This window comes from Callorhinus ursinus, unplaced genomic scaffold (genome assembly GCF_003265705.2).
Source record: "Callorhinus ursinus isolate GAN/ISIS: 27379988/994484 unplaced genomic scaffold, GSC_fseal_2.0 scaffold15, whole genome shotgun sequence".
Taxonomy (NCBI): domain Eukaryota; kingdom Metazoa; phylum Chordata; class Mammalia; order Carnivora; family Otariidae; genus Callorhinus; species Callorhinus ursinus.
The window spans coordinates 8921364-8945495 of record NW_027397077.1 but is presented as its reverse complement, the minus strand read 5'-3'; the positions used below and the strand labels follow the sequence as shown (position 1 = coordinate 8945495).

The 24132-nt window shown below is 59.7% G+C and overlaps 2 protein-coding genes across 3 annotated transcripts; both read left to right on the top strand.

Annotated features, from left to right (window-relative positions):
* TNNC1 (troponin C1, slow skeletal and cardiac type) lies at positions 1–3063 on the top strand. The gene is made up of 6 exons (XM_025885053.2): positions 1–113; positions 1626–1656; positions 1877–2023; positions 2292–2406; positions 2640–2776; positions 2862–3063. Exons 1-6 carry the CDS (start codon positions 90–92, stop codon positions 2891–2893), a joined length of 486 nt encoding a protein of 161 aa, XP_025740838.1. The 5' UTR covers positions 1–89; the 3' UTR covers positions 2894–3063.
* A 5080-nt stretch (positions 3064–8143) lies between these two features.
* On the top strand, positions 8144–20472 carry SEMA3G (semaphorin 3G). Of its 2 annotated transcripts, none has more exons than XM_073901319.1 (16): positions 8144–8312; positions 10042–10202; positions 10302–10364; positions 10627–10746; positions 11014–11104; positions 11229–11345; positions 11596–11741; positions 11945–12059; positions 12154–12223; positions 12529–12673; positions 12950–13181; positions 13288–13379; positions 14060–14101; positions 14846–15074; positions 15352–15488; positions 16868–20472. In XM_073901319.1, the coding sequence occupies exons 1-16, from the start codon at positions 8204–8206 to the stop codon at positions 17306–17308; spliced, it is 2310 nt and encodes a 769-aa protein (XP_073757420.1). In that variant the 5' UTR covers positions 8144–8203; the 3' UTR covers positions 17309–20472. The 2 variants fall into 2 exon arrangements, with proteins under 2 accessions (XP_073757420.1, XP_025741086.2); XM_025885301.2 differs by having other exon boundaries at positions 15349–15488.
* Positions 20473–24132: the final 3660 nt, after the last annotated feature.

Sequence of the window (24132 nt, the reverse complement as noted above, 5' to 3'; positions counted from 1 at the left end):
GCTGGGCCGGCCCGGAATGCGGTGGGGCAGGGCTATTTAAGCCCAGGGCCGGCTGGCAACCCCAGCAGCCTGCCCTGTGAGCCGCCAGCATGGATGACATCTACAAGGCTGCGGTGAGGGACTGGGCTGGGCAGGGCTGGGGTGGGTGGGCCCAACTGGGGGCTCACTCAACTCACGTTGGGGGACGAGGTCACCCCACGAAGGTGGTGGGGACCCAGGAGAGGGCCCATGCAACTTTCAGCCCAGGCTTTCAAGGGGACGGTGGATCTGGCATTCCAGTTCCAGGGTGTGAAAGGAGTGAGGGGTTCAGGGGCTGGAGAGGAGCTTTCAGGTGGGTGGAGGAGGTTTCTGCTTTTAGCATCATGTCTGCCCCGTCTCCAAGTGTCTGTAGTCTGTGTCACTGTCTTCCAACCACATCTCCCTTCACTCGTGTCCGTGGTCTCTGGATCTTGGCCTTTCTCCGTCTCTTTCCATCTCTTTGTCCCTCCCAGCCGTCCCTCTGAGTCTCTGTTGTTGTCTCCTGTCCCCACTCCCCCTTCCTGCCCCTCACATTCTGCTTCTCACACTTATAATCCCCCACCTACCTCCAGCTCCTTGGATGGCTGAAGACGCTGTGGAGGGTGGGACAGGGGTTTGAGGAGGGGGCTGGAGAGCCAGAATCCTGAGCTGGAGAAGGGGCTTAGAAGTTTGAGGTAGGCAGGGAAGCACTGGGCATGGGGGAGAGACAGGGGGAAAGGAATAGAGAACCAGGGCCGCAGCCCCCATCAGGCCTGGCAGGCTCAGGGCTCAGTGGTCTAGCCGGAGGTGAGGGCTGGAGAGTGGTCACCCCAAGTCCCTGCAGCATCCTGGGGTCACTGAGGGACTTCAGATAGTAGTCCCTCCCCGGAGTGGGGGGTGTTGCTGACCTCCCCCTGCCTCAGAGGTGAGGACATTCGGCCCAGACAGCTGTCCCCAAGGGAACCCCTCCCTCAGGCCTGGGAGTACAGCCCCACTCCTGGGCAGGCAAGAGCTACAGCTGGCTCTGGGGCCCCCCCCCCCCCCCCCCCCGGGGGGGGGGGGGGGGGGGGGGCAGCCCTCCACCCCGTGCCCATACAAGGCCTGGTGGGGCTGGGGACTAATTTTGGCTCCTGAGGCACCAGCAGGCCAGGGGGCCAGATAACGCTGCCCCACCTCCCTGCATGCCAGAGTCCCCAGAACAATCACCAGGTTTAACTTTGCCCCCCGTTAAAAATAGCCCAGTGGCTATCCCGGTCAGGTTACAGTGGGTGGCTTTGCCCATCCCCACACTGGTTTTATTGTCCCAACCTGAGGGACAGCTGTGCCTCAGGCCACCCAGCTTGGATTTCAGCAGGGGAGCCAAAAGGGCATTGAGTGGTCACTGACTATTGTTACTCAGGGTCACCTTGGCCCTGGAGGGGGCACCCACCTGCCACCCTGGCCCTAAGCCCAGCCTCAGTGAGGCCAGCGGGGTCACCTCAGGGCTTTGGGGGGCAGGGAGGGAGGACTGTGACCTGGGAATGGCCTGCCTCTTCCTGGCTTCAGTTTCCCTGTCTGTGGAATGGGTTGATTTCCTTAATAGCAGCTAAGTCCTGAATCTGAGTCCTGAGACCTCCTTTCCTCTCTAGGTAGAACAGCTGACAGAAGAGCAGAAAAATGGTGAGTGCCCCAACACACGTGGGGGTACAGCAGTGTCGGGCTGGAAGAGCATAAGGACCCCAGAGGCTGGGGTCCCTCTTACTGTGGCCTCAGAGGTCTTGGAGGGAAATGGGCAGTTGACAGCCTCAGAGGTCCGGCCTTCTGGGGTCCTGGCTTCCGAGCCCTGGCCACTCTGTAACTCCCCCCACCCCCTCCCCCCCCCCCCCGTGTTTGGACACAGAATTCAAGGCAGCCTTTGACATCTTCGTGCTGGGTGCCGAGGATGGCTGCATCAGCACCAAGGAGCTGGGCAAGGTGATGAGGATGCTGGGCCAGAACCCCACACCTGAGGAGCTGCAGGAGATGATTGACGAGGTGGATGAGGACGGTGAGCCCCCGGGCCCCCCAGACCCCAGACCCGCCTCACCCTCAGCTTGCTTGGGACCCGAGTCCCGGCTCTGCCACTTATTACTCTGTGCCCTCGAAGGAACCCGTTAGCCTCTCTGAGCCTCAGTTATGTCATCTATGAAATGGGCATAACGACCACACTCATCTCACGGGGTTGCTACGACGACGCGTGCAGGGACGGCACCGGGGTTTAGCGTCAAGAGCATTCTAACCATCCCTCACTAATGGCCGTGTCACTTACCTTGCAGGCAGCGGCACAGTAGACTTTGATGAGTTTCTGGTCATGATGGTTCGGTGCATGAAGGATGACAGCAAAGGAAAGTCTGAGGAGGAGCTGTCGGACCTCTTTCGCATGTTTGACAAGTGAGTGCATAACCCTGGATCTCTGACCCTGACCCTAGCAGAGGTGGGGAAAGGGGGGACAGTCTTGTGACCTCAAGGCCTCAGGCTCCCATTCTGTGCAATGGGAGAATGGGGTGACCCACCTCCCAGCGTCCTTGCCTTGCCTCCTGGGGTCATGGGTGGGGCTGCTTCTTCCCTTCCTCTGGCCCACACCATGAGCTCTAAGGTCCCCTTCACCCCCCACCCCTGCACAGAAATGCTGATGGCTACATAGACCTGGATGAGCTGAAGGTGATGCTTCAGGCTACGGGTGAGACCATCACGGAAGATGACATTGAGGAGCTCATGAAGGATGGTGACAAGAACAACGATGGCCGCATTGACTATGATGGTGAGGGAGGGCGCTGTGCTAGATCCCTGCTGCCCACACCCTGGCCAGACCCCTTCTCTGACCTAGGCCTCTCCTCTCTCCACAGAGTTCCTGGAGTTCATGAAGGGGGTGGAGTAAGACACCAACCCTCGCCCAGAGCTGCCTGTGCCACCTTCCAACTCCATGGTGGGGGCCAGGGGCCGGGGTCCCCAGGATGGGAGCTTGGATGTGTCCTCGATCGTGGGCCCTCCCTGACTGCCTGCCCCAGCCCTATCCTAGGGAATTCGAATAAAGCCCTGCTCCCTGTAGGCCTGGTGTCTGGCTTTCATGCCCCGGGGGGGTCAGGCTGTGGATGCTCTGATGACCACTTCCTGCCTTATCCCTGAGCCTGTGCTCTACCCATCCCCGTACACCATCTTCTGCCAGAGGGCTTGGATTAGGCTAGAGATTACCACATTCCATAGCCCACGGGCTTCTTTCTATGACTGCTGATGCCCGGGCCCTGTCTCCAGAGATTCAGCATCTGGACTTGGTGGTGGCCCACGAATCCACATTGAACAGGCTCCTGGGGGCTATGGCTTTGATTGCCAATTGGTAGCTGAGAGGTCCTGTGCTTGGAGAGAGCAGAGCACCCTGCTAGGCCCTGGAGGCCCCTTGGCATGGCAGCCCAGCTCCTTCTCAGCTCTGGTTGCAGAGAAGCAAGGTGCTCCGGGGGCCCACTTGCTTGCATTTCATACTGGTAACACCGACTTCCTGGGACTGAGGGACACACCGTCTGCTCTCCCTCCATTCACCTGTTTGCCAGCTGAGGACCCTAGGGCCCGGAGAGGTGCAGGGACCTGTCAAGGTCATCCAGTGAGTCTGGCAGAAAACAGAGCCACGTGGCTCCCAGCCCAGGGCTCGGTCTGATGCACCAGCTGCCCTGAACCTCGGAGGCTCCAACAGCCCACTTTCCCTCCCTGATGGAATGGAAGTGTGAGGCTTGGTGGCTCTCAGCTTAGTGGGGGCCAGAGCCACGGCCACAACGGTGGCGCTGGCCTTGGGGGGGGGCGGCAAGGACCTGGAGGTGTCAGCAGTGGCGCTCACAGGAGCGACATCCACCGCGCTATGCAGGCTCCGGCAGAATGCCAGCAGCTGGGCTCCCCGCTCCGCCCAGCCATTCCAAGGCCTCTCCACCTGTGCCCCAGCCTCAGCGTTCCCCAGACAGGCCCAGCATTCCGGAGACAGTCTTGGAATTCTGGAGATGACTCCAGGGCAGGCCAGAGTGCAGGAGCTGTCCGGCCCCTGGAGAGGCCTCGGGGAGAGCAGAGGGGTCCCTTCAGGCCTGCTCTTGGGAGCTGGAGAACTCAAGGACCTACACGTTACCCGGAGGAGTGACGACAGCCTGGGAGAGGAGGCGGGGCCATCGTGGGTGCACCTTCCCTAGTCGCATCCCTACCCTGTGCCTGGCATGAGGGCCGGATCCTGGAGGAAGTGCGTTTGTGGTGGGACAATCACAGAAGAGATGGCAAATCCTTCGTCCATGTCAAAGCTGTGATGCCTCTGGGATGGGGTGGCAGAGATGTCAAGGCAGGGCCGGAGCTAAGTGAGGGTGCAGAGAAAGCGCTGTAAAGTCCCAGGTCCTCAGAGTAAGGAGGGCTTTCCCAGCCCCAGTTCCAGATGAGGCCCCCCGGGAAGAGGGAGCTAGACAGAGGTGGCCAGGACTGGACACCAGCCAGCCCATGTGGGTAGTCCGGGACAGGAGGTGTGGCCAGGGGGATGGGAGAGACCCTGGCTGAGTGAGGGGCCCTGGGAGCCAGGGGGGAAGGATGGGGACATCGAAGGCAGCTGGTGGCTCTGGGGTTAGGGACCTGGAGGCCCCTGAGGCCTTGGTCACCTGGACATGAGGGTTTCCTTGGAGCCCGACGGGAGAGGACCAAAGGAGTGAGGAGTGAGATGATGTGAAGGGGAGCTGGTGGGCACAGACAGTCCTGTGCAGCTCCACGGGAGATGTGCTGGAGCTGCAGGGAGACATGGAGTCCGGGGAAGCTCGTTTAAGGAGGTGGGGCAGGGAATGCTGGGGGAAAAACCCAGGGAGGCTGGCAAAGGGTGATGCGAGATGCAGGGGCGAGGCTGCAGAAAGGTGAGCGGCTATGGGTCTCTGGGGGACGTTTTAAGGGCCTGGATCCAAGCTGGGCAAGGAAAATGGGGCTGAATGGCAATGGGGATACTGAGTGCAGAACGGGGTGTCCACGGGAAGGGGTGTTCTGAATGGAGACGCCGAAGGTCACATCCTTATCAGTAGTGAGTTGGAGGATGAAGTCAGGTGGCTGAGGTAGGGGCAGGAAAGGGTGGTTGTTGGTGAGGAGGCCTGGAGGGGCACCCGGGGGACGTGGGCTGCTGTTGGGATCAGGAAAGAAGAGAGAAACTCCAAGAGTTAGGCTTTCTGTGAACAAAACAGGAGGATGGCTGGGCCAGCTGTCAAGAGGGTACATGGGGAGGTGGCGGGGGGGGTGCCTTAAAGAGGGGCCCACAGGGCAGGGGATCTGCGCGATGGCCCCAGTGTCTCTCTTCCAGAATGAGTTTGGTTGGGGAAGAACAAGAGCAACCATTCCGTCCAGGCATGACCACCCCAGAATCCTAGCTGGGAGAGGCTGAGCTGTGACCCTCCACCTAGACACCTGGTGGCTCCCGATGCACGAGCACTCACATCACACGTGTGCACAGCCCAGGGCTCACAAGCTCCCACCAGCACAAGGCATTAAGCTCCCCCATGTGCATCACCTATTTTGACTGTTTGCTGTGTTCGGTCCTCTCCATTTTTTTCAGGGCTATGTCATCCTTCGCCTAGATAGTGCTTCCTCCATGAGGGCTCCCTTGATTTCTTGATCAGAAGCAATCGTTGGAGTCTCCTACCGCTCCTGCCTTTTCGTAGTACGGTTGTCTGGGTACTGCCTGCTGCCCCAAAAGGCTTTGGTTTCTGCTCGGTGGCCCCACTGCCCCGCACAGGGCCTGACAGGGTGGGACCTCCTGAAGTTCCCTCTTTGTCCATTAGATGGCACAAGATGCCTGTGGGTGGACCCATGGATCTGTGCTGTCAAGGGGACCTTGGGGTCTGTTTCCAACTTGTGGCCAGCAAGCAGGGGCCTGCACAGAAGATCCTAACCCCCTTCCCTGGCTGGGAAAATGAGACCCAAAGAGGGAGAAGAACTGCTTGAGGCCACACAACAAGTTAACAGTGGAGCTGGGGCTCCCGGCCCCTGCCACAGGCTGTTTTTCTGCAGTGTGCGGTGGGCTGCCCCACACAACCTGCTCCAGTAGACCCAGGCCTCCCTGCAGCCCCAGCTGGGGGGCTGGCTGAGCTGAGACCCCCAGGGCGAGCTGGCAGACTGAGGAGTCGTTGGGCCTCCTGCTCACAGCTGGTGGCCACATGCTAGTTGAGGGGCTGTCCGGCTCAATCTTCAGCCAGGCATTGGCCCTCAGCCCGGTCTGCAGGCTGAAATGTCTCCCCAGCGAGAAGGAGGCAGAGGGGCTCCACCCTTCTGAGGGCCCATGACAGCCGCTGCACAGGCACACCTCACCCGTGTAGAGCCTGCTACACTGGCCACGGAAGGAGGAGACTGAGGCCCCAAGAGGGGAGGGCTTTGGCCAAGTTTCTCGAAGGAGCCAGAGGCTGGGTGGACTGACGCTAGTCCCTGGCCTCCCTGAGTAGCCCCTTGCCCAGTGCCAGGTCAGGACCCCCTGGGAGGAGCCATGTATGTGGCAGGGGGAGATGGAGACAGGGAGACAGGGTTCCAGGTCCTTCGGTCCTTCTCATGCTGACTCAAGGAGCCAACCTGTTTCCCTTCCAGGGATGAGATGAGGGTGGGGGTGGCAGGACCCCAGTACCCCAGGAGTCCCAGAAGTGAAAGAGAGTCCCAGGAAAGGGCAGGGCTGAGCAGGGCCTATTGTCAGCCTGCTGTGTGGCCTGGGCTAGGTCCTTCCATCTCTGATGCCCCCAAGTTTCTTTTCTTTTTAAGATTTTATTTACTTATTTGACAGAGAGAGACAGAGCAAGAGAGGGAACACAAGCAGGGGCAGTGGGAGAGGGAGAAGCAGACTCCCCATGGAGCAGGGAGCCCGATGTGGGGCTTGATCCTGGGACCCTGGGATCATGACCTGAGCTGAAGGCAGACGCTTAACAACTGAGCCACCCAGGCGTCGCTGCCCCCAAGTTTCTTGACCACCATCTAAGGGTTCAGGCTGGTCCATCAGGGAGGCCTAACTTGCAGGAGTTTCTAGACTCCTTGCAGCTCCTACTCTGGCCGAAGTTTGAGATCTTAGTGCCTAGAGCCTCAGATTCTGAGTGAAGGGCTCTGGGGTGGGGTGGAGTGGCAGCTGGGGGGCCGGGGGCAGAGACAGGGGCTGCTGTGGGATGGGGGACATAGGGAGAGCCCCTCACTTGCCCCTATTCAACCCTCAGGCTTGTCTCTCCTTTGTCCCTCTTTTGTGGCTCTCCTGCCCCTGAACCAGTGCTCAGACCAGAGGGAATGGAGGGGGTGTTTGCGTGCTGTCCCCACCTTCACTCTGGTGGGGTCATAGGTACAGGGTCTGTGTGCAAAGGGGAGCTCTGGGAAGAATCCACTCACCTGGTGACACTCTGGGCCCTGGGGCTCTGGTGGATCTGCACGGCTGAGGGACGAAGAGCAATGGGGGAGTTCCCTAAAATGGAGTGCATCCTGTCCTCTGCCCCAGTGAGCTGGGAGGGGGCCTGGAGGCCAGACAGGGACAGGCTTGGGTGGAGGAGGCTGGGCCCATCTCTTGCCAATCCCAGATCTATGAAGTGTGGCCAGAATTCAAGCCCCCACCCAAAACAGGGAGTCCCTTGGACTGGAATGACCCTCCCAGGCAACTTGGGCCCTGCCAGAGGAGCTGTGCTTCAGGGAACTGGACCCTCCTGGTATCAGGGATCTGGGCCCAGAGTCAGTTTGTCTTTGTTGTGGGGCCTCTGTCATGGGCAATGGAAGGGCAGGGAGCAAAGGAGAGCTCAGCTAGACCTCTAGCCAGCCCACCAACCTCTGATCTCTGACCCCTGACTTCCCTTCCGGGCTATCCACTACCCCCCCCCCCAACACCCCCGTGACATTTTGTTGGAGCCTGGGGACTTGGGTTTATGGACATTTTGTGTAAACCACCCACACCCCAGCCAGGAAAGAGTCTCCCCAATGGGAAACCAGCCAATGTGACACAGAGGCATTAACCACGCCAGTGAGGGCGGAGAGAGAGGCCACAGGTGCATGATGGAGGGGAGGGGGCCTCCCGCTGCTCCCTCCCTCCCTCCCTCCGCCTCCCCGCCTTCCTGGCCCTTCAGGGGGCGGAGCCCTGCCTTATAAGTGTCAGGCCTGGCGGCCACGGAGCAAACCACAACCAGCAGCCAGCAGCGGACCGAGAGCAGCTCGGCAGGCAGCGTGGTGCCCTTGGTTCCCCAGCATGGCCCCCTCGGCCTGGGCCATCTGCTGCCTCCTGGGGGGCCTCCTGCTCCACGGGGGCAGCCCCAGCCTTGGCCCCAGCGTGCCCCGCCTGCGGCTCTCCTATCGAGGTACGGGCAGTGTGCGCCCTGTTCAAGGGCACGTCTGTGGGAGCCCGGGACCCTGTGACATCCCCAGCTAGGGGGCCCAGCCAGCCCCGGGCAGTCTCTTCTGCCAGCCGGAGGGATGCAGTCACTCCCACACAGCCCGTAGGAAGGACTTCACGGTCATTCCCCCGAGGTGGTGCTCTGGTTGCCGCCAGAGGCGGGAACTGGGAGGAGGGCAGGGGCAGGTCCCAGGAGGGTGGAGGTGGGAGAGACCCGAGACACAGGCGGGCAGCCTGAGAGAAGGAGAGAGGCATGGGGGCCCTAAGAGGCCTCAGGAAGGATGGGCAGAGAGAGATGGGGAGGGACAGAGAAGACAGGTCTGCAGGAGGTGTGCACTCAGCCTGGGTGCCTTTGCGAGCTTGGTGCAGCAGCCTGCAGTGGAGTCCCTCGCCCGCCTCCCCGTCTGCCTCCTGTATCCCATTTCCCAGTGCTGGCTTTAGTCCTTCCCTCTCTGTCCCAGAGGCTCTTCGCAGCCCAGCGGGGATCCCAGCCTGCCCTCTTTGCCCATCCTGGCCCAGGAGGTTCCTCTGCAGCTCTAACCTGGTGTGCTGGCACAGACCCCTCTGAATTCGTGGGGCTGGTCCACGGGGAAGGTCCCTGAGACACGGGCGCTCCATGACACTTCCTGGGGAAACCGGAGGGGTGATCACCCTCCCTGGGAACCCCAATCCAAGTGGGGAGACCCAGCCTGCTCTGGGAAGTCTGAGAGGGGAGACATGGCTCTACTCTGGAGAGCCTGTAGTTGGGTCTGGGGGGGGGGGGGGGGGGGGATGTGGTCCTGTCCTGGGAGCGGTGGTTTGGGGCAAAAGTCAGACTATAAGAAAAAGCTTGAATAGGGCGAATCCCCTCGCAAGTACTGTCAGCCATGGAGGGCTTCCTGGTAGAGGCTGTTGATGAGTTTGGGGATGGAGTGGGTACTGGGCTGGCCAATTTGGATGGGTCATCCTTTGGGCAGGTGTAGGATATCTGGCTTTCCCAATGGTGGCCAATGCCGCTTCCCACCATATCCTACTGTCTGCCCCCCTTTGGCCACCTGTTACCTCCACCCCCCTAGCCAAACCCCAGGAACCCATTTCGGGATCCTCAGCTCCTGGCACCAGCATCCCCAGCCAGCCACCCTCCACCCCCACCTCTGGGGCCTGGGAGGACAGTATCCATGGAGGAGAAAGTCTTCCTTAGTCACATCCCTGGACTAGAGCCTTGGGCTCCACCTGGCCATACCTGGCCTTCCCCCTACCCAGGGCCTTTGCCAGGTGTTCCCTCTGCTGGGAATGTCTGTCCATCTGTCCCACGGAGTCAGCCTTGCCCACTGCTCACACTCACCCAGCCTTCTTCCAGGCTCTTCCCAGCACTTTGCCCAGCTTGCTACCACAAGTTCTGCCAGCGGCACCATCTTCCCTGGGGACTGGGGAGGGCCCAGATGGGCCCAGATGGGAAGAAGATGTTAACTGAAAGATCAAGGGACTAAGGGATGGAGGGGTAGGAAGCAGGGCTCAGAGCCCTCTGTCCCACCCACCCCCAGGAGCCATTTCCCAGAAGCCCTCCAACAGGCCAAATGGATGGAAACGTTTTCCAGATGTGAGTGTTGGGGGGGTGGTAGTGAATGCACAACTGGGGCCCTCCACCTCCACAGCTTAGCACGGGGACGTGGGCTGAGCAGTAGACCCTGACCCCCAAACCTGCTCCCTCCTAGATCTCCTGTCTGCCAACCGTTCTGCTGTCTTTCTGGGTCCCCGGGGCTCCCTGGACCTTCGGGCCATGTACCTGGATGAGTACCGGGACCGCCTTTTCCTGGGGGGCCGTGATGCCATCTACTCTCTGCGGCTAGACCAGTCGTGGCTGGATCCCCGGGAGGTGAGCGGGACTGATGGAGGGGAGGGTCTGTCTGAGAGCTGGGGAGGCGAGACGGGGAAACCGGCTGTGAGGTCAGGAGTCAGCCAGGCTCTGTTTCAGGTCCTGTGGCCACCACAGCCAGGACAGAAGGAGGAGTGTGTTCGTAAGGGAAGAGACCCTTTGGTGAGTGCTGTCAGGAGTGACTGCCCCCCAGCCCTGACCAACACCCTGGGCTTGACCCCCAGGACAGCCTGTGGCCACTCTCCCCAGGTACTTGTGCTGGGGGCATTTGGAGCAGATCCTGAGGGCTCTGGAAGGTCTGTGAAGAATGTCACCCCCGCCCTAGATCCCCAGAGCCGATCAGCCAAGCAGGGCTGAGTCCCGGGGCCCAAGGAGACAGTAAACACCTCCTCACCCCCTCCACCGCACCCCTTCTCCCTGCTAGGTGGAGTGTGCCAACTTCATACGGGTGCTGCGGCCCCACAACCGGACCCACCTGCTGGCGTGTGGCACCGGGGCCTTTCAGCCCACCTGTGCCCTCATCACGGTCGGGCACCGTGGGGAGGTGAGCCTGGGGCAGGCCCCAGAAGGGACTGGGAGGCAGTGACATTTCTGCCCTGCTGTCTGAACACTCCCCATTGAGCCTGGCTCAGGGCAGAGAGGTCAGGGGCCTGAAAGGCGTCTTTGTGCCAGGCTGACCCCATTGGTGAGGCCCTGAATGAGGGTGCCTTCCGCCCACTCTCCAGCTGCACGCGATGGCCACTGCCCGGGTGGGGGGCTGGGGCTGCTTTCCCAGGTGACACCCTTCCCTCCCTTCCTCCCTCTCCCCCAGCATGTGCTCCACCTTGAGCCCAACAGTGTGGAAAGTGGGCGGGGGCGGTGCCCGCATGAGCCCAGCAGTCCCTTCGCCAGCACCTTTGTAGGTGGGTGATGCCCAGGCCAGGACGGGCATGAGGAGGGTGGGTGCTGGCCGATGTCATTGGGAAGGGTTGGGGCCAGCTATGGGGCCTGGCCCTCCTCCGCTGATTCTGCCCCTTTCTCGCCCAGGTGGGGAGCTGTACACAGGCCTCACGGCTGACTTCCTGGGGCGCGAGGCCATGATCTTCCGGAGTGGGGGTCCCCGGCCAGCTTTGCGTTCTGACTCTGACCAGAACCTCCTCCATGGTGAGCCCAGGGTCTGCCCGGGGCAAGGCTAGCTGGGGTCTGCCCCCGGAACTGACAGGGAGGCAGGAGAGCCTGGCACTGGAGTGGGGATGGGAGGGATGGCCCAGCCCCACTCTACTTCCTGGAATTCCAGCCTCCAGTGGGATCCCTGTGCCTTTTCCCCTCCCCGCTGGGTTCACCACCTCTCCACCACCCCCATCCTCCCCTCTGAGGCCCCCCCCTCAGCCAGCTGCACCCTGTTACCTCCCAGACCCGCGGTTTGTGATGGCCGCCCGGATTGCTGACAACTCCGACCAGAACGATGACAAGGTGTACTTCTTCTTCTCGGAAACTGTGCCCTCGCCCGATGGTGGCCCAGGCCGTGTCACTGTCAGCCGCGTGGGCCGTGTCTGTGTGGTGAGAGCTGTGAGGAGGCAGCGGGGTTCAGATCCTCACCACACCCTCTTCCTACACCCGTCCCCACCAGCAGCAGGAGGGAAACTGAGGCGAGGGGGTGAAGCCCGCATCCATGCCTCTCCCTACAAAGGGTGAGGGTGGAGGAGCAGGAGGGGGGCCCATCCCCGTGGAGCTCGAGGCTGACTCTGACCCTCACCCCCCAGAATGACGCAGGTGGCCAGCGAGTGCTGGTGAACAAATGGAGCACTTTCCTCAAGGCCAGGCTGGTGTGCTCCGTGCCTGGCCCCGGTGGTGCCGAGACCCACTTTGACCAGCTGGGTAAGTGCACGGCCAGGGCCAGGCCTGGGTGTGGGTGCGGAGGGCCCAGAGCCAATGAGGGGGTGGGCATTGACGGTGGCCTTCTGTCTCCCAGAGGACGTGTTCCTGCTGTGGCCCAGCTCAGGGAAGACCCTCGAGGTGTATGCTCTGTTTAGCACAGTCAGGTGGGCACACGGGCCTCCCCTCACATCCCCATCCCTGGTCCAGTCTCTGCACCCCCAGCGTCCTCTGTTGAGCCTCTGCTTTTGTGTCCCGACTTTACCATGGGTCCCTGTCTCTGTCCCTGACTCAAGGACTCGAAGGCTCTATTCTCTCTCTCCCTCTCTTTGTCTTTGCCTGGGTACCCTCGCTTTCCGGGCTCTGTTGTCTGCAGGCACTGCCACCCTCTGTACTGTCCACGGAGCCAGGCTGCCCCCTTCCCACCTGTGACAGCCACCCTGGCCTGACTGTCCCTGTCTGCCCTCGGCAGTGCCGTGTTCCAGGGATTCGCCGTCTGTGTGTATCACATGGAGGATATCTGGGAGGTTTTCAAGGGGCCCTTTGCGCACCAAGACGGTCCCCAACACCAGTGGGGACCCTATGGGGGCAAGGTGCCCTTCCCTCGGCCTGGAGTGGTGAGTGTCTGCCTGGAGCCTGACCAGGGGAGAGGGCTGAGCGGTGACTAAAGGGACTCCACCTTGGGACAACTTTGCGGCCGAGCTGGGGCTCCAGAGGGGCCAGGTGGGGTAAGGAGGGGAGCCGAGCCCCGACCACATTAAGGAGCCTCTGCTCCGGCCAGCGCAGCCCCTCCGAGATGGGCATGCCCGGGGAAGTGAGGCCTGGAAACAGGCTGGGGCGGGGAACGTGTGGTCCCAGGATGCTTCAGGTGCTCCCTCTGCTGCCACTCACAGTGTCCTAGCAAGATGACAGCACAGCCGGGACGACCCTTTGGCAGCACCAAGAACTACCCAGACGAGGTGCTGCAGTTTGCCCGAGCCCACCCACTTATGTTCCGGCCCGTGCGGCCACGGCTGGGCCGCCCCGTGCTTGTCAAAACGCACCTGGCCCAGCAGTTGCGCCAGATCGTGGTGGACCGCGTAGAGGCAGAGGATGGGACCTACGACGTCATCTTCCTGGGGACTGGTGGGTGGGCCGAGTGGGGAGTGGGGTGGCCCGGCTGGGGAGGTGTGCCGGTCGGTGGGGGGAGGGGGGCTCTCCTTCTCCACTGACCCCTCCTCCCCTGCCCCAGACTCAGGCTCTGTGCTCAAGGTCATGGCCCTCCAGGGTGGGGGCTCCACTGAGTCTGAGGAGGTGGTCTTGGAGGAGCTCCAGGTGTTTAAGGTGAGAACGGGCTGTGGGGAGGGGGGACTGATGGGAAGGGGCCCCTCCAGCCCCACTGCTGGGTCTAGGCCTGGCTCCGGGGACACAGGAGCAAAATGCAGGGGCCGGGGGCCTGTTCTTACTGACCTCGCGGGCAGCGGGAGGAGAAAGTGAGACCCTCGCTGCTGCAGGGCCTTGATGGTGCTCCGTCTGGCCGTGGGGCCCAGAGAAAAGTTGGAGGGCCCAGGGAGGGTGTCCAAGGTGGTCACCCCTTGACAAAGCCCTGCCAGGCTCAAGTCGCAGTGAGGGGGTGGCTGAGACCCCAAGTCCCTAAGGGCTTCTGTGGGCCCCTCTATAGAGCCAGGCAGGGCGTCATCTGTATCTGGGGGACTGCTGTGCTCCTGACATGGATGGGTGGTGTGGGACAGTTGCCTCATTGCTGGAGAACAGGGCTGTGGGAGGGGACGCTGGAGTTTTGTGCTTTTTGTTAAGCCTCCTCCCTGGAGGCCAGCCAGCGTGAAGGGACCTTTCTAATAACCCAGTGTCTGGGAAAGACTGTCTGGCCTTGGTTGCCAGGGAGTGCACTGACCCAGGCTGGGAGGTAGGTGGCTCCCACGCTGGGGCTGGAGGAGGCTGAAGCAGGGACACAGGGGAGGTCTGGCCCCAGCTCACCCCTCTCTGGGACCCTCCTCCTTCTGCAGGTGCCAACACCCATCACTGAGCTGGAGATCTCTGTCAAAAGGGTAAGAGCAGCTGCTATCCCGCCCTCCCTCCTTCCTCTAACCCCTACCCCGCTGAAGCTCTTTGAGCGCAACAGGCTGGCCGCTGTCTGCTGGAAAGCGGTGCTGCAGCGGGCCCCGGGCTGCCTGATAATGAGGCCTTGTAATGAGGCTTGAGAGTCCAGCGGGGAGCTGAGATGCCCATGTAGGAAACCAGTGGGCAGTGGGAGCCCTGAGTCAGTGAGGCTGTGTTCAGAGAAGGGGAGATCTACAAAGGCCAGTCCCCCTGGGGAGACAGCTTCATGCTTGAAAACAAAATCCAGGATTTAAATCCAATAGGGGAGAGCCACTTTTTAGAGGCCTGCTTCGTCCTTTCACAAGTGGCAAAATCTCAAGCCTATCTGCCCCAGTTTATCTTTGGGTAAGTCCCAACTTTTGTATTGGGATTGCTTAAAGCAGAGTGTACTAAGCTCAGAGGCAAGTCAGGATAAAGGTCATCGAGGTAAAGAGCAAAAGTCAGCAGCAGGAAGGGCCTGGACAAGCCCCTTCGAGAAAAGGTCTGCCCCAAGCCCTCCGTGTCCTAGCACAGGATCTGGTGTATGCCAGGTGCGTGATAAACATTTTTGGTATCTGGGGATGCATCCAAGAGGTTCTGGAAGACTGCCTGCAAGTGGTGGGGCAGTCTCAGGAAGCCCAAGGGGGCCAAGAGCCTAGCTGCTTCTAGGTGGGGGCCGAGGCTCACGCTGGCCCTGCTTGTGTCCCTCCCAGCAAATGCTGTATGTGGGCTCGAGGCTAGGCGTGGCCCGGCTGCACCTGCATCAGTGTGAGACTTATGGCAGTGCCTGTGCCGAGTGCTGCCTGGCCCGAGACCCGTACTGTGCTTGGGATGGTGCCTCCTGCACTGGCTACCGGCCCGGCACCAGCAAGCGCCGGTTCCGCAGGCAGGACATCCGGCATGGCAACCCTGCCCTGCAGTGCCTGGGCGAGAGCCAGGAAGGTGAGTGGTGGCAGGCACGGGGGCACCAACTGGGCTCCCATAGGCCCCTCCTCGCCCCTCTGGCCTGGGCTCAACCCCTGGGAAGTGTGGCCTCAGACTGGTCCCGTGTTAACAACCCGCCCCCCACCCCCGGTATTCCTACGTGTGCAGTTCCCGTCCGTGTATGGGTGGAGGGTCTTTGGACAGAGTGATGGACACCTAGGTCCCTGTCACACTGGTGGGGGCCCCGGGGTCCCACAGTCCTGAGCTGAGCCCCCCTCCAACTCCCCCCCAGAAGAGGCTGCAGGCCCCGTGGCAGCCAGCACGGTCTACGGCACGGAGCACAACAGCACCTTCCTGGAGTGCCTGCCCAAGTCTTCCCAGGCTGCCGTGCACTGGTTCTTGCAGAGGCCAGGAGGCCAGGGGCCCGACCAGGTGAGCAAGGACCCGGCCTTGACCCAGGGCAAGGAGCCTGCACGTGTCCTGATGCCACATCCCTCCCTGAACCCCAAGTCCTGAACCCTAGGAAGGGGCTCTGGGGGGAACCTGCCAGGGCAACTGAAGAAAAGTATGTATTAAGTCGCTGGGGTGCCTGGAAGAAGGTGCCCTTCCTCCTGCCTCCGGGAATCCCCAGGCGAGATACGGCTGCAAGCCATTCAGTGACAGGGAGCCCGCTAACTCCCAGGCACTGAGCTGAGCTCTGGGAGGCGGGTAGCAGAGATGGAAGAGAGGAGGGGGGCTGGGCGGGTCAAGAAGTCCCCCATGCTTACACATATGGCTCATCTGTGAAGGGATCTCTTTCCCAGGGGTTCGTGGTTCTCCTCTGCCCAGGGTGGCGCCTAACTTGCACTGAAACTTGCACACACATACCCCCTACACCCACACCCACTGCCTAGCTCAACACTTCCTCCATGGAGTCCAGCTGTCTGCCCAGGCCCCTCTCCTCCCCCATCCGGAAAGGTCTGTCAACCCCAGAAATGGCTTCAGGCTGGGGCCTGCAGAGGGAGTGGGTGGGGCAGGGCGAGGAACCATTCTCCAGCCTCTCCAGCAGAGAAGGGGAGGGAGTGGGTTGATTATAGGAGGGGCTCTCCTTCCAGCTTGGGAACTGGGGGAGGCCAGCTTTGGGCCAGCTGTCGGGCTAAGCACTAAGAAGATGCCCCCAGGAGGCCAGAGGCAGCCAGCAACAAGACGGTTACACAGTACTTACCACCCAGGCAGTCCAGAGTCCATGTGCAGATGAGCAGACAGGGTCCAGGCTGGGTCAGAATAGCACTTCGGCCTCCTGCACTGTGATGGGCACTCAGCCCGCCCCTGGTTGGGGGGAGTGAACAGTGCAGACAGGGGCTGGGAGGCTGTGTGCGTGTGTGTGTGTGTGTGTGTGTGTGTGTGTGTGTGTCTGTGTGTGTGTGTGTCTGTGGGGGGCGGGCAGAATGGAGGGGACTTCTGGTCCTAGGGCTATGGGTATAGCCCTCCCTGAATAAAAGCCCATAAATACCTTTACCCACCCTGGTCCCTGGGACTATGTGGCGGGGCCCCCTAAGGCCAAGGTAGGTGCCCCAGAGCTCTGACTAGGGGAGAAACCAAAAGCCTTCTTTGCAAGCCCCGTCCTGGGTCCTGGGAAGGTGAGACCCTGCCTGCAGGGTCACAGTCTGGAGGAGGAGGCCAGCCTGGGCAGGAGAGAGCGGGGAGGGGGGAGTGCTTCAGCGTTGGGCCCTGAGATGTGAATCTGGAAACCAGCGCGCCCCGGAGAGAATCTGATGGTGTGTGCGCGCGCTGCTCCCTGCCCCCCTCACACCCTCCCACGCTCCCAACAGGTAAAGACAGATGAGCGAGTCCTGCAGACAGAGCAGGGGCTGCTCTTCCGCAGACTCAGCCACCTGGACGCTGGCATCTACACCTGCAAGACACTGGAGCATGGCTTCTCCCAGACCGTGGTCCGCCTGGCTCTGGAGGTGATTGTGGCCTCGCAGCTCAACAGTCTGTTTCCTCGGGAGCCGAGGCCAGAGGAGCCCCCAGCCCGGGGAGGCCTGGCCTCTACCCCCTCCAAGGCCTGGTATAAGGACATCCTGCAGCTCATTGGCTTTGCCAACCTGCCGCGGGTGGACGAGTACTGTGAGCGCGTGTGGTGCTCCTCCAGGAGCCGAGGCAAACAGGCCAAGGGCAAGAACTGGGCGGGGCTGGAGCTGGGCAAGAAGGTGAAGAGCCGGGTGCAGGCCGAGCGCAATCGGACGCCCCGGGAGGTGGAGGCCACGTAGAAGAGCGTGGAGGAGAGGGTGGTCGGGATGCACCGGGTGGCCCAGCAGCCCCCAGAGTCTCCCACCCACCCAGCTAGGGCAGAGGGGGCCCAACATGCCCGGTTGCCTCTTAGAGATGGGAGTCCCTGCCCCCCATACTTCTACCAGGCTGCCCACAGGAAAGGCTGGGGCCCGATGGAGGGGCCCCGTGTCCAAGGCCCGTTCCCTGCCCCTCTGTGCTCCCAGTCCTAGGCTGGAGCCAGCACCCTCTGGCTGCGGCCAACCCCGGCGGGCCTCCTGTTTGTTCTCAGATATGGCCCCCAGAGCACATTTCCGGTTGTGCCCGGCGGTGAGAGGGCTGGGTGGTTCTTTCCCAGCCAGCAGAACAATGGCCATTCTGAGTGACCCTTGGAGTGGGTGTGTGGGTGCGTCCGAGGAGGTGCCTGGGCAGGGGGCCTTAGGCAGCCAGAGGAAGATAGAGGTTGCCTCTAAGCTAGCACCCATTAAGAGGACCTAGTGTAACTTGGGGTGGGGAAATGGAGGCGCTGGGAGGGTGGAACAGCAAGACCCCCCCCCCCACTTTCTGCCCTGATATCTTGGTGGCTCCCTGCTGCTGCCCACCACCTCTTCTCCATCACAGAATCGTAGAAGCATTGGCAGTCAGAGCTCTCTGGCACCCGGGGGGTGGTCTGGGTCTCAGGCCCTACTTCATAAACCAAGCTGTGTCCCACAGCCTGACTTGCCTCCCCAGACCCCAAGCTGCCAGGCCAGGTTCCCTGGGATGCCCAGACCTCCTGATGGGATTCTCCCTTCCCACCGTCAGGGTCTCCATGCTGATGAGCAGGGAGAGGGTGGGTTCTAGGAGAATGTCATCCCTCTCTCTGTGGACTAGACGTGGGGAGAGGGGAGCTGGGGAAGTGTGGGGCAGGAGGAGGGGGCTGTCTTTCACAGGGCAATGCAAGCATGCCCACAGCTGGGGAGGGCGGGAATGTGGCAGCTCCCTGAGCAAGCTGCAGCTGGTGGGAGAACCAGGCACAGGGCTTTGCCAGGGGCCACAGAGGACTGGGAGGCTTCTGGGATGGGGAAAGGGTGAGAGACGCTAGGACGGGCTATGGGACCCCAGAGCAGGCATTCTCAAGAACCCAAGATAGCATCAATTAGCTCAGGAGGCACAGGAAACCCAGATGTTTCCCAACCTGGAATCTTTGGTTTCTACTAAGTAAGGGTTGGTGGTGAATGGTTTCATTTATGAAGACTTTTCTCTTTTAAGGGAAAAAAAATGGAGGGCAAAAGCCAGTTAAGTCCTGCTGGCTCTTGGGGGTGAGGCTCAGGTGGCCAGGATGCATTTTGTCTGGGTGCGTAGGGGGGTGTTTTTGCCATCAGCAGTGATGTGTTTCTCGGGCTGGGGGGCACAGATGGGAGGAGGAGAAGGACTGAATGAGAAGTCATTCCCAGCCTGCATATGAGCAGGTTAGTGACGCACAAAACCAACAGGAGGCAGACAAGAGCATCAGGTTCAAGATTCCCTCCATGAAAACAACCAAAATGAAGAAAGGAGGAAAAAAAAGAAAGATAAAAAGCAGGACCGGGCTTCCTGCTCCATTGAACTCGAACCCAGACTGTGCATCTGCCTTGGGTATTATCTGAGTCACCCCATCACGCCCAAAGAACTGGGATCCAAAATAGGCCCCCCCTTCCTCTTTAAACTTCACAGGCAATGAACCAGAGGCACTGAGACCGACCTGACAACCCTTTGGGAAGCCTCGGGCCCGGGGCTGCTGCGGCTGGGCTGTCCGCAGGTAAAAGCAGAGGAGAGGACGACTGTGGGGAGTGGGGCCGGGGAAGGGAGCAGAGGGAGAGGTAGGGGCCACGGAAGAGGGACAAGTAAGAGCCCGGAGCCCCAGGAATGGGTGTGCAGAACTGCAGCCCCTCTGTCCCAGCGAAACAAGGAAGAAATGCCGAGGCTCTCAGAGGCCTCTAGGCTGGACCCAGGCATCGCCCGCTCCAGGCGTGGGCCACCCTACGCAGGGTTCTCTGGGGAAGTGACTCTGGAAAATGGAAGAGAGGAGCTCAAAATCCCGAACAACGAACACCTGCACTTAGAAAATTATGGACAGCTTCTGCCAACTCCCCACACCTCCCACCCCGGTGGTACTGTGTGTGATTAACTCCTGGAGATGCCTCTATGTGTGAATTCTATTTTTATATTCATATGTTGAGATCGGCCTTGTGGTTTCTCTGTCTTCAGAGCACCCTTCTCATAATTACTATCGTTATTTTTATTGTCACAACCACCTCTGTGCTCTGAGGAGGATACACGGTGGTCTACCACACAGACCTACAAGGAAGGCGATGGAGTGAATATTTATATCACATAATTATATCATTATTGTATCTCTTTATTTCTGTTCTAAATTGACTGATGCCCTCTGTGTGAGCTAGAAAGGAAGAGCCTTTCCATCCATTCCAGGAGGGAGACGGCCACCCTAAGGGGTATATTCTAGAAAGGAGGGAGATGGGCAGGAGGGGAAGGAAGGAAGGAGTCAAAGGGCTTTGTCTAGGAAACTGAGTTCGCTTATTAAGTTAGGAAACTCCTGCCCCTCAGGCTTCTGAACTGACCTTCTTGGGCTTCAGGAAGATCTTGAGTCAGAAAAAAAAAATGCTGGCAAAGGGCAGCTGGGCACGTAGGCAGCCCTGTTCCTTCTCCACAATAACACTTGATATTTGTAACAGCAACACTTGGCTTGGCGCCTGTGTTCCTCGCAAGCCACATACCAACGTATATTAAGGCTGGTGCTCTTGCCTGGGGGGCTGGGCTGCGCTGTGGGGGTTGAAGCTTCTGAGGAGGAGGGGATGTCTGGATGCCGCTGAAGGCGCCACTGACTGTGCCCCCCCCCAAGTGACATCATGCCCCTGCCCAAATAGCAGAGCCCAGTGTGCCGGAGGGAGATGGGAAAGGGCAGGAGCGATTCGAAGGTGGGAGGGACATCTTGCCAGGGAGACTAGCCTCTTGCTAATATGCTGAGTATGGGCCCCTCAATCCATACTAGAGAGTAGGGGGGCTTAACAAGTCAGTCATCTGCCCCATCTGGCGGCCCAGAAGCAGGGCCCCTCCTTTTGCCCCTGGGCCTGACAGAACTGAGCCTCTGTGTCCTGCCCTAAGCTGCCACCACCACGCCCCCCCCCCCCCCCCCCCCCCCCCCCCCCCCCCCCCCCCCCCCCCCGCGCGGCCTGAGAGGCATCAGCAGCAGTCCCTCGGCCCAGAGTGTGGGGCTGGGAGGGACTTGACCTCCATAGCCACTTCTCTCCCTAGGCCGCAGCACCTCTGTTCCCACCTTCCCACCCCGTGGGCCTGGACTTCTCCCCCTCATGCCTCCCACCTTGAGCCCTATTTCCTGCCTCAGGGGCCTCCCTCTCTCTCTCTCTGGCAGCTTTTTCCTCCAAGTCTCATACTTCCCCTAGTCTTTGGGCCAGTGTCATCTTTTCCCAAATGGGTTTAGCATGACAAAGGTCAAATAAATATGGGGATCTCTTTCCCTTTAGTCCTGCTGCTGTGTGTGCAGCCCTTTTGCCCTGTGAAATCCCTAAGAAGCCCACGATAATGTCTGGTTAACTTGCATGTCTGCTATGAGCTACATGATTCTCCCAAACCTGGGGTCCTTTTTTCCCATCAAGTAATCACCACCTCATGTTTCTAATGTTTTGAAGCACACTTTGAGAAAACGCGGATTTGATTAATTCCTTCCCCTGCCATGTGGGATTAGTTTATTCATCTCTGCTTTCTAAGCCTGTAAACTGTGGAGGCCCTGGCCTCCCAGATCGAATAGCCACAACTTGGCTTCCCGTGGCAGGCACCGGAGCGGGACCCGCCATCCCAGGGCCAGGGCTGCCAAGCCGCCAGTCTGCTGGCCCCTGGGCCTGGCCTCTGCCCATCCTCCCACACTCAGTCTGCCTCCACAGGCCACTTCCCGGCAAGATCCTCTGTGGATGGCTAGGGTTCACCCCAAGCCTGTGGCTGTCCAGCAGTCCAACAGACTCATTTCTAACGGGGGGGGGGGGAGCAGAATAGAGGAGGAAAACAGCTCTTTTCACTTCCTCAAGTGGCCTCCTTGCACTCAGCTAAGCCCAGGTCAGTTTCTAGACATCCCTAGAATCCCCCAATTGGAGGAGGGAGCAGGCAGTAGCCATCAGGAGCCAGGCTGTCCTCTCCATGGGCCCAGGTGCAGGTACAGCTGGGGTGGGGGGCTGACCAGGGAACCCACTGACATGCCTCTGCCAGTCCAGGGCACTGAGGCTTCCCCAACCAGCCACATCTCCTTCGTAGAACTAGGAGACACTTGCTCAGAAACAGTCCGATTTCCATTCCTAGTTAGGGATCCACCCCAGCCTTCCCCACGTGCTGGCTCTCAGGGTCTCCCAGAGGAGAAGTTTCAGGCCACACCAAGATCAAATCCCCAAGGTTTTCTGAGACTACAAACTTGGCCCTGGTGTAGGGAGAGGGTGAGTGGGTGGGGCTAGGTTTCATACAATACCTGACTAGGAGCTTAAGGATTGTTGGGCCCCTGCCCTGGCTCCTCTCCCGGACTCACCCCGCACCCCTGGGGAACAGATGAGGCAACAGCAGCTATGGCCCTGTGCCCACTTCCCACTGCCCTGCCCCTGCCCACCCTTGCCATGGCTACCCCTACTGGGCCTGTTCCCTAGGGGCCTCGTCCTAATGAAGCCTTTCACTTTCCACTGGATTTTCACTAAAGAAACTCCTGGTTCCTCAATGGAGCCTTTTAAAAGGTCATTCTCCACCGAGGATGGGAAATGTTGCCCAGACTCACAGAGAGGCCTCAGAAGGGACACCTGCTCCTATCCTCACCCAGACCTTAGCAGTCAGCTAGGAGCTTGCACTCAGGGACTCTGCTGAGGGGGACTCAGGTGACCTGTCTTGACCCCTTTCCCCCAGGGAGGAAGATGACTGGAGTGTACCCTAATCCATCCCAATGGGGTGTGTTTCACCTCCATAAGCATCCCGTTGGGCAGAGAGAGACCAGGAAAAGGGGACCGTTGTGGGCTGGCAAGAATTTCAAAATGGACCAACAGAGGCCTGCAGCAGAGTCCAGGTATCTGTCATCAAATGGAAAGAACTACAGTAGTAGGGACACATAAAGCCCGGAGAGTTAGGAGGACAAGGAGGGCTCTGCCCTCACAGATAAAGGTACAGAAGAATGATGTGGCAGACCAGCAGCTTGCTTTATGGACATGACCTCATCTGTTCACGCTGTCCCCCACCCCCAGCTGATAAGAATCTGGTGCTGTTTCCTGTAGTCCAAGGGTCTCAGACAATGGTGTGAACAGGCTGGCCCTGCTGGAAAGGACATTGTTTAGGGAAGAAAAAACACACCAGCACAAAGACAGGGCAGGACCTGTCTAAATGTAAGGGTCTGTTTACAAATCCCTGATTTCCAAGAGGGGGGAACACAATGGGGAATTGTTTTTGGTGGGTCTGGAGTCCCCTCCAGAATGCTCCTGGGGTCTGGGGATGGCTTTGATGGCCTAGACAGGTCTCAGATGCTCTGAGGGGGATGGACACTGATGGCGTGGATGCCTTCCTGTTTATCAGAGGTGCTCGCAGGGCAGGGTCAAGGAACAAGGTTACACCAAAGACAAGAGGGAGGAGCCCTGGGCCTCTCTCCTTCCATCCCGGCCTCCTGCTGTTGCACATGCTAGAGGTGGTTTGCTACAGAGAAGCTAGAACAAGGTTTTCATTTTTTGTTTTCTGAAATATATCAACTTTTTGGTTTATGGCCTCCAATTGCCAGATTGCTTTTTGGAAAAAAATGTACAAGGCATGAGACCCTTCCAAATAGCAGACCCTCCCCGCCCCACGATGGGGCTTCCTAGCTTAGTCAGTAGGGAGACTTCTCATACCTGGGCACCCCACCACCACCACCACCATGATGTTGCACTTCACCTCCAGCCAGTCTGGGAGTATATAGGAGCTAACACAGTGTCCCTGGGGGCCGGGCCAATGGAGATGCTATTTCTCATAGCAACCTCCTGTCTGGTCCACAGGTTAGAGCCTTTGATGCCACTAACGAGAGGCCTTAATATCAATGTGTGTGTGTGTGTGTGTGTGTGTGTGTGTGTGTGTGTGTGTGGAGAGTGAGGCAGAAGAAGAACAGAACTGTATCATCCATTTCCCTTGGGACTGGCAGTCCTCATTTTGTGGGGGGGAGAGGAGGGCAGCTGGAATTAGGAGGATCACTTTGGGTCTGGACGGACCATGAAGGCAGGCCTGTCTGAGAATACTTCCACCTGTGATGGAAGTGTCACTGGTAACTTTTATACTAATCTCGAAAGCCAACAGGAACACACTTCTTGCATAAACGCAAATGGATGTGTTTAGAACAAGTGAAGAGCAGTAAGTCCTATGCAATCCCAAAATAGCAGCAAGCTTTCAAAAATAAGCCTTTCTCAACCTTCCAGCTCCTGAGGGGGCAGCATCTTCTCCCTCGCTATGCTAACAGTGCCCTCTGGTGTTTGACAGCAAAACTACAGGCTCATGAGTACAAGGTCCAAGCCCTTCCATCTCTTCAGTAGACATCAAACTGCCTCTGAATGTGAGGTCTGGAGCCACACACCCCGGGAGGGAGAAAGGTTAATAAGACAAACAGGCCCCTGCCTTTAAGGGGCTTCCCATTTAGTGGGAGAGACAGATACACAACTGTAGGACCAGGTGGAGAATGATGCCTGCTCTAATAGGAGTATAAGCAGAGACCAGTGCAAGCGAAAAATGGCCCTTTGGCTGGGTTCAACAGGCCGAGGAGAGAGGCTATGGCTCTCCAGAGTGCAAA